This window comes from Pyxicephalus adspersus, chromosome 9, assembly GCF_032062135.1.
Source record: "Pyxicephalus adspersus chromosome 9, UCB_Pads_2.0, whole genome shotgun sequence".
Taxonomy (NCBI): Eukaryota; Metazoa; Chordata; class Amphibia; order Anura; family Pyxicephalidae; genus Pyxicephalus; species Pyxicephalus adspersus.
In genome coordinates, this window is record NC_092866.1 from 47,091,941 (window position 1) to 47,104,303 (window position 12,363).

The 12,363-nt window shown below is 38.1% G+C and overlaps 1 protein-coding gene across 1 annotated transcript in view; it reads left to right on the forward strand.

The window, feature by feature from the left end:
• Positions 1–12,363, forward strand: part of LUZP2 (leucine zipper protein 2) — a 338,727-nt gene that overhangs the window by 297,070 nt on the left and 29,294 nt on the right. The window contains exons 8-9 of the mRNA XM_072422800.1: positions 7,323–7,397; positions 10,536–10,685. Of these exons, the coding sequence (XP_072278901.1) occupies positions 7,323–7,397; positions 10,536–10,685 (225 nt within the window). The remainder of the gene's footprint in view (positions 1–7,322; positions 7,398–10,535; positions 10,686–12,363) is intronic.

Genomic DNA, 12,363 nt, shown 5'->3' on the forward strand with positions numbered 1-12,363 from the left:
AAACTTTAAGCCCTTAAGCATTCCATCCTTTTTGAATAATGAGTTAAAATTCCATACAACCCTTCATTTGCATAAATTGCTCTATGCTTCATTTTAATTTTAAATTAAAAACAGATAACCATCTGGTCCAATATCCTTGTTCTTTTGTCCTTCATTTACCCCAAAGGTAATATGACAAGAAAATGTGTCATCGAGTTTGTCACCATTAAATGGACAAACATGCTTTCTGTATATAATACATTTTTTAATATTGGTGCTGCAGCAGTCACCATTCTGATAAGATAGCTTATTGTGCATGTTTATGACTGTGTAAATTATAAAAGATGTTTGTTGAACAAGGTACGTTTGATGCTACAGAAGGGATCTGATTTTTTCCTATTCATATTTGAGGATGCATAAACTGGATTGGACAGATTTTGTCATTATTTTTATTACTTCTTTTTACATTCAGGGCCAATATATTTATTGGAGCCTAAAAGAGTACATAGAACCATTCACATTAGATCTTCCGTTTACAGTCAGACGACATTTTCAAACCTCTGAGTGATAATTTGCCTGGAAGATAATTCATATACCACTATTTTTTTGGGTTGTGTGAAGGAAACATGTTATGCACATGGAGGAAAACTCATACAAATATAGGGTACATATAAAATAAAGTTTACCTGGTTCATTAACCTCTTAGCCACTGTATTGGAGCCGAATAACCATATCATATGAGATCTGTTTATGGTTTCTGCCTATTACAATTAGATTTTGTGTTCACAGAGGTTAACTTTAGGGACATCTCTCATTTTGGTTAATAGTGGTTTTAATTTAGTTTATATACTTTTTAAAAAAATCTTTAAAACACACCTTACACTTGCGAAACCTGCCAGTACATGTTCTTTGCTGGTGCCCCTCAATGGTAAAGAAGATAGAAAGTCCAATGCTTTAGTATTTTTTTCTGCTGATCTGTGTGATCTCCTGGTTCTCCAGGGTGTCACACATTGGGAGAGAGGGCCACTAGGGGCCGCTATGGCTTGCATTGAAGTGGTGTGAGCCCTGAAAAGGGCCAAAGCGCAGAGTCTAAGCGGTAACCGGCCTTCTCCAAGGCCTCTGATGGTGAGGATGTTGCGCTGCTAGTTACCACCAGGTTGCGGTCCTTGGGCACACCAGGGTGGACAGGAAGATACACGGTACCAAGTCACTAAGCAGAAAAATCATCAAGGAAGGCCTGAGTCACGGAAGGCACCTAGCAAGAGAGGTCAGGTCACAAGCTAGGGGACAAATACCAGGAATCCAGGAAATAGTCTCCAGTGACACAGGGGCCACTGCAGATACAGGGAACACAGGAGACACAGGTTGCATGCTGACTCACGAATATCCAGAGACAGAGAGGAACACTGGAACAGCATAAGGGAATAGGTTGGAAATCACAGACTGGGCAATAACGGTTTAACACAGGAGCTGAACAGAGGAAACACTGAATCAAGCAACAGGTGTACAGGAACTAGCTCAGAAGCTGGGGGCTCAGCACTAGTGGAGACACGTTGCATAAACACTGGGTGGCCAGCAGGTTGGACAAAAATGATAAAGCTTGGTAGTGTAGGCACGCCCAGAATCAGAACTGCCCGCATGCGCAGTAGAGAGTAGAGAGTAGATCATCTCCATAAATATTCTTTACTGTCTTTATTATCTGTTTAGGGTTTACTTGGCTAATGAGTGGTGCCAAAGGTACTTATCTGGAAGAGTAATTCAGGAAAACCTGCTTTTAGTAATGCCTATAGTCTGTCCTGTATATTAAATATTTCTGTTGATAAAAGATTATTGCTTGCCAGTGGCTGTAATGTTAAATGAGTGGCCTTAAGTGCATCCCCTAAGATCGCCAAAGGGCTGCACATAAATTTCTTTGAATGGGATGAGAAAGCTACAAAAAACTGTAAAAGATTATTACAGACATACTATAAGATAGCGGTCAGCAAAAAACGGTCGAGAAATTTTAGTGGTTTGCAGCTCTGGTCGGTGCACCCCCAAGCAGGGTCAGGAGAAGGACGCTGCTGGGGGGGGCGGGACCCTGAGGATCCAACAAGTAGGTGCCAAAAAGCATGTTCCCCCCCCAACAGGAGGTAGCAATAGCAAATCAGACAGACTCCCCCCCATTTTGTGCTGGTGAACAATGTTACAGATAAAGTATATTGCAAGCAGGTATTTTTTTTTAAGCCTAATAAACCCGATTTTTGCTTTTGTCAAATGGCAAATTGTAATACAGCCTGGGTTTAAAGAAAATTGTAATCATTTTCTCTGATTACAGTGACACTGGAACAGCTTGTAGAGAAATAATAGAAGTAATGTATACTATTTACAAAGACACTTAATTTACTTCTGTACAAGACTTTAGTAACTCAATATATGTGGAAATGACTTGTTAAATATATTATATACTTAAATGGTCACGTAAGCCTCTAAATCACAGTACTATAAAAGATTACAAAGATTATATTCAGCTCATTTGTGCCTCCAGCGATCCTCACGTAATATAGCCTCAGTAAGTGTGTATCTTATATATAGAATCATATTCACACTTCTCTATTTTAGTTGTATTAATAGCTAGGCGTTATAAATCAGTCACAACAATGGAAATAAAGTTAAAATCATTTAAAGCTATGTTTTTACGTTTTTACACACTATAAACAGCTTGGAGGTTTTTGTTGATTAGAAATGCACTAGTATGTTACTGGAGCTTGAAAATCAAGCAGAATACAATATTCTAGAGATTTACTTCAGTCCATGGCTGGAAGCCACGGAGAAGAGAACATTTTTTAGTTTTAATAAAGTGTATAATGTGGATAGATGGTCTTTATTTTAAATAGTAGGGTTGGGAGTCACAACTTAATAGCTCCCTCCAGGACCATATTTAGAATTCACACGGTCTATTCACACCCGAATTAAGAGGCTATTTTTACAAGTTTGGCCTTTGTGCTATGTGATTATTTTAGTAAAACATGCTTGAATGCTTGGTTGAAGGCTTAAAGAAAGCATGGTGTCTGCTATAAATCCTCTTTGTGTCCATCACCTGCGTTCTCTTCCACCTACAGATTTCTTACTGAAATGAAAGGCAAATGTCAAGAGCTGGGCAAGAAGAGGGAAGCAGATTAAGGAAAAATGTATCACATTTTTAAATGCCTTTGCCCACAAAGGCAGTCTTGGCCTCTTTTGCCTTTTCTACATCCATCCCTATCTTTCTCATGGAGGGTATGCAAGAACCTGATGTCCCTCAACAGTAGCAGATGTAGCCAACAATGAACCCCTGTGCAGAACTGGCTTAAGCCCCCCCCCTGCCAAATTGACCTGGGGTCCCTGTTGGTCACTATGCATCTTTATGCATGTTCACCCTGGTCCTTGAATACTAAGCTGGTATTTTAGGTATACTTTTTATGGATTTTTTTTTCTTTTACTTAAAACACTGACATTATATTTATTAATAAGCCCAACCAAGCTATGTACCATGGTGATAACAGGATGGAATTTGTATGGTAGCATGCATGTTTAGATTCTACAAAAAAACTCAACAATGTAATATTTAGGAAAACAAAAAAGGGAGGAGGTGAGTTCAGGATCACAACATTATGCTTTCATCTGAGTTAAAGGCAAATTATAGGTCATGTGGAGTCCATACTAATCAGAATTTTGTACGGCACTCCAATGGACCCTGACATTCAAGAGCTTGTCAAGACTGCCTCTAAGGCAAGCTGTGGAATCTTCCACAGTCATAATTTCATTCCCTTAAAAAAACCATGCCAGAATTTTGGCTTAGGGCTGAGAAACAGGCCTTGAATCTAAGGATGGGACTACAGTTGGTGGGAGGATCAGGTTTAGGGCTGGGTTTTAGAGGGGAGGAAAGGGGTAGTTTGATATTATAGGATGGTTATGGTTATTTTAACAACCAAAATAAATAGAGGAGCCTGTATGTAATTGTAGTAGCTTTCAGCATCCCTAGTGTGCTGAATGATACGTTAGGCATTATGAGGAAGCAATAGTAAAGGGCACTTGTTTGCAATACACTAGGCAGTTTACAAATGGTCTGGCAATGCCCCCTTCCACTTCACACACTTCCATATTTTCCACTGAGATAGTCCAATTTGGACTAATAGTAATGAGTTTATCTACTAGTCCTCAGTGCTTGGACAGTTTTCAAATGGTCTGGCAAAGCAAGTTTTTTTTTTCTTTTCATGTGGCAGATCAAATTTAGCAATATTTATTCATCATTTTATTATTATTAATAAACAGGATTTTTTAAAGCGCCAACATATTACGCAGCACTGTACATGTGGAGGAGAAGACCCTGCCTAGAAGAACTTACAATCTAGGAGATAGGGTCACTACAATGACCATAACCTTTTTTATTGCTAATATTTTTGTCTGCAAATTTACATTTATAATTTAAATAAATTGGTAATGTCAGGGGTAGTCTGCCTTCATCCTGAATTCTTCATGCTAACCACAGTTGCCATTCATAAGTATTTTTCCAACTAAGGAATCAAAAGCTCTTTAGTTCATGTTACCAGAAATCTCTGATATGTATTTGCTTCATGAATTAGGCTTATAATATAGCACACATTTATAAGCAAAGATGCTTCCGTAAACATATATAAATATATATAGTTACAATAACTTTTTATGAATAGTAAAGTTTATGATACCACAACTGAACATAAAACATAGGATTTTAACAGGAAAAAAAAGCAATCAAAAAGTACAAACATCTTTTGTCTTTCACTTGTAATTTGATGGCAACTGTTCAACACCATCTACACAAAGTATTTTATTTACAGGTACTAAAAAAAGGATGCAATGGGGATAATTTACTAAAGGAATTTAGGCTGTTCACTTGCTAAGGTGGATTATCACATGAATATTTCACTTTGCTTAGAGAAAGTGGTGAGAATTTACTTGCAAAAACCATCAATTTATGTATAATGTCTATAAAAAACAGGATTTTTCATTGCACATCACTGGATAGTTAAAGGCAACAGTTGTGTCTCATTTACTAAGCTCACTAAGTGCATTATTCCATTGATTCTTTTCTCACTTTATTATGTGAATAGTCCACCAACAGAATACCACCTTTGTCCCAGAATACGGACACCATGACTTTTTTGGCCGATTTCTGGGTTTGGAACTTCTTCAGCTGTGGGGACACGCGGTAGCACCATTCCTTTGACTGTTCCTTGGTTTCAGGATCATAGATGAGGAGCCAGGTTTCATCCTCAGTCACTAACCTAGACCAAAAGTCTGTGCAGCTTCAAAATGGGCCAACATGGATGCTTCAACTCTTTCCTTCTTCTGATGACTTTTCAAAGAATTTCGGCACCCACTTCCCTGAAAGCTTGAGCATGTCTAGGAGGGTGGTGATAACTAGGGATGAGCGGGAATGCCTTTGACAGTCTCTCAAAAATTTGCCTGAACTTCCAATGAGTGCGAAAAATTTCGTCAAACTGATTTCGCAAATTCCATTGAAGTCCAGTGTGCAGGTTCCCACGGTCACTGGGCTGTAACAGTGGGAACCTGCAGTCACAGCTGATTGGAGGCACCCCGGTGCCTCCAATCAGCTGTGACTGCAGGTGAACTCAGATAATTCTAAATAAGGCAAAAACATAACCTTATGGCGAATCACAAGGCCGTTCTCGCTTACATGTTCTGTAAGCGAGAAAGGCCCAATTCGCTGTAAGATCGAAGTTACAAATTTCGCTCGCTCATTCCTAATGATAACAAACCCGACACGCTCCGGTGAGATGTCAACTATCTGGGCTATCTTTTTTGCAGCTATTTGCCGGCCCTCAATAATCAGCTCATGAATAGCATCGCAGGTTGCCGGGTCAGTTGAGGTTTGGGGGCGCCCACTCCGGGGCCCATCTTCAACAGGGAAATGCCCAGTCTTGAAACAAGATATCCGGGTTTTTTACAGTGCTGTAGGAAGGACACTTCTCCTCCAGTGTTTATGACATCTCATTGGTCATTCCAGAAGTTATAATGATGCAAAAATGAATGGCATATTTTAGATTCAGCAATTATTGTGGACAGGATAATGCTAAAAATATAGATGCTGGAGGAAAATGTTTAGAAAAAAAATACAAAGGAAAAGAGTAATAGGAAATGGAAATTTTGTGTTAGGGATCATCTCTGATGAAAGAAACAACATTTTTTGCTGTGAAATTGATTTCATAAAAATAATATAGTCCTATATACTCAGTCCTTGCAGAGTGGCTTAAAGGAGGATGATTTACTAAAGGAGCTTACGCTGTTCACTTAGCAAAGTGAATTTAGGACCGAGGTGAAGCTCTGCTGTTTCATTCCCTTGCTTGTACTTGGGTATCCTTTGCAAAGCTAATTTTTACTACATTTGCCATATAAAAAAAATATTTTTTTATGAAATCAATTTCACATAATCATTTTCCCATCTTTCACTGATAAAATGTTTAATAAAAAAATCAAAATGTAATATTTTTATTATGTCTAGGTAAAATTGCCCTATTGTTTTTTTTTGTAATATTTTTTCTTTTCTTTTTTTATATGTATTTAAGTCATACTGGTTTATTGCTTTTTTTATTTTGTTATTTTTTTTATTTTATTCTGTCATATTTAGCCTTCTTTTTGACCTTAATGCATTTTAGCAAAATGAGCACATTTCAATTTTTTTTATTTAAACCAACATGTAGGTGAACGGAAAATACCCAATATTGCTCATCCTTAATCAGAAAATCTACAGAGATAGCAAGACATTTCAAGTCCAAAAAGATGAAGAGTAATTTCCTACCTTGCTGTCTTGTAGAATTTATGACTGCTATGGTTTAAGGTCACAGTCATAAACAATATATTGTTATGTACTACCTCCTTTAAATTCTATTAAATTTCACTATTCCAAAACAACTGTTTTGGAGCTTATAAATAAAATAAAACATAGATTTACAATGTTGTAGCCATGCCAGGGAATAAACATGCGTAATATTCAACTATCACTGACAACATTGCACTATTGAATTGAAATGAGGCAGGTGTATTCCCTGAAGATAATATGTGTATTCTTTTGAAATGCTAAGCTTTAAGTTGTTTACTTATGAGAGTACAAATCATTTTAATAGACTTTCCTGGAGAAAGAGAGAGGCAGGATTCAGAGCTACCAGATGCAGGTTCATAATTAGTTAATTAAATAGCTTATTATAAATGGCCATACATGTTTATGAGTTACGCGGGCATTTGCATTACATTTTCCAATGCTGGCTGAATGTGTTTATGCTTGACTTTGTGTGTGACTGAGATTACCCTTTAATTCTGTCTTGCAGGCACAACAGCTAACGGACCTTGAGCAAAAGTTAACTGTGGCGAAAAGAGAAATGGAAAAAGCTTCACTAGACAATGTAAGGAATTTTGTTTTATATTCTAATGTATGCAAATTTATTTTGAAGGAGAATTTAACTAAGAGACCATTTGTTAAATGATGGCAGTGCCCCATGTAGATAGTATCTGATTTATTGATTTTTTAACATTAACCATGTCAATCTACATTTTATAAAATATATACAAGCATTCTTTAATTAGGTTGAACGCACGTAAACAGCACAATACACTGATTCCAAATGGTACCTATCTGGCATGGCAGGAGTCATTGTAAATCATTCCTTACTTAATTTAATGCTATTAGATGCTAAAGTGTGTGTGAGTTTTAACTTATAAGGACTGCATTTGTATCCAGCTGTGTATTATTATTACACAGGATTTATAAAGCGCCAACATATTACACAGCGCAAAGTACATTGTAATGTCACTAGCTTTTTCCTAAAGGAGCTCACAATCTAATGTCCCTACCATAGTCATATGTCTTTAATACAATCTAAAGGTCAATTTTGTGGGGAAGCCAATAAACCTAACTGCATGTTTTTGGATTGTGGGAGGAAACTCACGCAAACACGACGGGGAATCTGCAAACTCCATGCAGATAGTGTCCTGGCCGAGAATGGAATCTGGCGCCTAGCACTGCAAAGGCCAAAGTACTAACCACTGAGCCACCGTGCTGATAATGTTTCATTTTTTTCAGCTCAATTTATTAACTCCACACCGTAGGATTAGGTGAGACTTTTACTTTAGTGACACCACTTTAGTCTTAGTATACAGCTACCTAAATCCATAAACTCAACAAGTAATCTAATCACCACCAGGGCTGTAATTCTCAGAAATTCACTTAGTTTATGGCTTAGGGTGCCATGGTCGGTTGGGGTAGCATTTGTACTGCTATGTTGTCTATTAGGGATGAGCCTCTGGCATTCTCGAAAAAATTTGGTGGAAGTTTCGATGGGTCCGCAAAACTTTGCGATACCATCAGAAATCCAGGAAATCATTATAGGAGGATTATCCCCGCTGCATTTATAAATGCAGGAGTGGGAATCCTCCTGTGAGTAAGAGAACCCCCAGGCACTACAGGTCAGAATGAGGGCCCGGGGATCGTTAACTGAGAGGAGTATTCTCACGGCTCCATTCATAAATGCAGCCGCAATACTCCTCCTCCTCCCAGAGTGAGTCATGCACCTTGCATTTATGAATGAACGCGGCCATGGGAAAAATCAGGATTTTTCCCACACTGTATTCATTCATAAGCAGCCAGCAAACACATACTACAGGGCTGCAACAGCAATCAGGGGAGTGGAGCTAACAGCTCCGCTCCCCTGATTGGTCTTGCAGGTTCCAAAAATTCGGTCTCGCCAGCCGAATTTACAAAGGCCGTTCTCGCCTACATGTTTGGTAAGCAAGAACAGCCCAATTCGCCGCGAGACCGAATTTAAAAAAATTTGCTCGCTCATCCCTATTGTGTATAATATTATCATTGTATTAAAGTTCTTAGCATAGAACTATTCTGCCCACAACCATCATGACTACTTCCAGTGAACTTCTACTATCATGATTGCAGCTCTCCCATATTTGCCCCTTGAGCACAAGCTAGCTAGGGGAGAAAAACTTAAAAACACGGCCCTGATGACCACAGTTATTTTAGCTTATGATTATCTGAATTCTGTCACTGCACTTACTATTTCAATAATATCTTTTAATACTGCAATATCTAGATCAGTGAATCTCAACCAAGGTTCCTTAAGAGGTTACCAGGGCTTCCTGTAGCAATCAGCAGCTTGTACATCTCAGGTCACCACTGCTCTTGATTGCCAGGAAGTGTTGGACGTCCGATTTGAAAATGGAGACAAAGTTTTAGACAAAGATGAGTAAAAGAGATGTAAAGCAGAACAGAACCCAGTGCTCTGAGGTGCCAGAAATGTTCATTGTTACCCTACTGGTTATACATTTACACAATCTGACCAACAGGCAGCAGTTGCACAACAAGTACTTTTACTTATCTAATTATTTTGGCAGCTGGATGATAGATGTTGACAAGCAATGTGGCAAGAAAGGGAAGATGGCTTGTGCTGTACATAAAGGCAAATCTCCCCTGGGCAGTTATAATTTAGATAGATGTCAAACTTCTTTGACATTCACTGTGTTCATTCACTGCAAACCTTGCAACAGTCCAACTGGGGATAATCTAAATGAGCTAGTGTCTAGTCATTTCAACAACCACCAAGCTCACTTTCTACAATAGTAGCTCAGTGCCCAGTCAGTTACTATGTAGCACGCAGGGTTTTCATTGGTTGGCTGTCATTTTGGACAGTACTACTCTTGATCACCACAACTAATGGGACATTGCTTGATGTTTACATTACCAATCCTCCTATCAAGCAACCTAGTAAAATAATAGAAGTACATGGCTATTTGGTTTGGCATACATTCACCAGTGCAAACTTGTCTTTAAGTTTGATAAACTAAGAGCATGTAAAGTCCAGCAAAACCTAGCCTAATTCCTGAACTAAAAGCTTGAGGGCTGGCAGCATTGTAACCTGTCCGTAGATGAAAACATTGGAGAAAAAGTGAGCAGAGTTGCATTTTTTAAGGTTGAAAAGTTTTTTACTTTTTTTATTGCAACTTTATTTTTATGTGAAGTTTAAACCCGAAAAAATAACACAGCAAGGGTTTCATGCTTGCCTTTAAGGCTGCCAATACTCTTTTCCTTTTTTAAAAACTCCAATGGGTGGGCCCTCTGGCTCCACCCTTGTAGGATTGAAGGTCCTGCATTGTATGTGATGATGTATTGAAAACCTGTGGCCAAGGGAGCAGCGGAGAGAAGCAGCTTCGGGTCTTATCATGCAGGTATAAAATAAAAAAAGCCTACGGGAACAAAGAATAGGGTAGGAAAATCTGTTTTTTATGTCCCTAGACAAAACGGTGGAGGCCCACTGATAGGATTATCATTTTTTAAATGTTATTTTATTTTTTTAGATTTTGTTCACTTTGTGTCTTGAGCTTCAGTATAAAACAAGCAATATCGTAAACATTCGTGTTTTCATTGTGTCTAGACTGCATTATTGTGTATATTGTTTATGAAGAAAACACTGTTTTTTTAATCAAAATCGCTACTTGTATGAACCATATTCAACATAGGCATTTCCTTTACACAGGAATCACAGTTAAAAGCCTTGAAAGAGACAGTTCAGCTTTGTCTATCGTCAGTTTTACACAATCAGCCACCCGCTGTAAACATCATCTCATCAAAGCCCAGAGAGAGACCGACATCCTCAAGAGGGACAATGGAAACATCTTACACAGAGGTACTTATTATGTTCATTTGTTCTTTCTTCTTTGGCTTTGAAAACTTACTTTGTAAAATCTATTAAAAATCATGAAATGTGGGCTGACAGCTAAAACATGTTTTTATAAGTTGTTTTACTTGTCATTATACTTGTAATTCTTTTTGGATATTCTTATGACTTACATCTGCTACATTACCAGCAAGAATGACCCTTATATTTTGTTTGGTTTATTTTAATTTAGCTTTTTGATATCCTGCGTCGCTTGCCTGTGTCTTTGGCATTGCATAGGTTAGTGTAATTGTACTAAATTATTGTCCAATGGGATATCAAGCTTTACATATGTATGCCTATCAGTGACATCAGGCTTTATGTATGTACAGCTGCTTGCCCAAATTTCAAATGTAAAGGGTAACAATAAATGCCATTAGACAATTCTATTTTACTATTTTAGGTTTACATTGTTCTTAATGCTAACAATAAATGTCATTTACAACCCTATTCCCAAAGTTCAATTTGTTTACCTTGCTGGACATTCTAAAAAGAAAGCCCAGCATACATTTATGCTTTTCATATACAGTGTTGGTTGACTACTTAAGGCCCGCCATCTTGCTAGAAATGGTGTCTATATGTCCCTTCCTAGTCATTCAGGTCTGTTTTAGCACAACCCCCGAATAGGCCTTCTAGAAGCATAGATATTACATGAAGCCCCATCTGCTGGGAAATAACAAGATAACAAAAATATATTTTTTTATTTCCTAAAATCAAATACTTTAGATTACCTGTAGGATGTAAAAAGATAGAAATTGTACTCCACAACCTTTCCTATCATACATTTCTGAACCATGCTTGCGTGGTATACTTGATGTAGCCAGTATTATAGCTATTAAATACTCCTTATGGATATTGGTTAAATATCATTCATCATCACTGCACCAATCCCAAGGAAGCTTCACAAGTGTTAGTGTGCAACCATTATAAAGACAAATAAAGTAATACTTCTGTGAAGGTTGTCATTTATTTAGGTTATGGTATGTCACATTGAACTGGGCATATTTAATAATGTTGGAGATGTCTCACTGCTTTTTCAAATAGCCTCTTCAGCTTTGAAAGTCAGTGGCATATCCAGCATTTATATTCATCTTTTTATTGAAATATATAAAGACAGATGTGGACTGTCTAAGAACCACATCAAATATGTGACAGTGTGTGGAATTACCTTCTCCTAATGACATAATTCAATCCCCTTGTTCTTCTAGCTCTATAATCCTCTGCGGCCCCTGGTTTGCCCTCTGCATCTATCCCGGAGCCAGCACTCCGGGCATTGCCATCTTCATCGTCTCTTTTGGGTTCTTCATCCTACGTCACCCGACGCGAGATCGGGTGATGTAGGATGAAAAATAAATTGCCAATCTCACTGCTCATGCATGGGATTTGCAAATTTTTCTCTTTGAGCAAAAAGCCTCCTTCTGCGCATGCCCGAGATGCTGGGGCATGCGAAGAAGAAGCGCTCAAGAGCTTCCTGGGATTCCTGATGTAGGTAGCCGAGAATTAGGGGGCAGTGCTGCACCATTTTTTTTGTTGCACCTAAAAAATAAAAAACACAGATTTTTTACCTTACATAAAAGGGTTCTCTACCCTGTAATGGTAAGTGAAAATTCTGAGTTTAGGTACGCTTTAAGTGACGCTAACTGGTTAT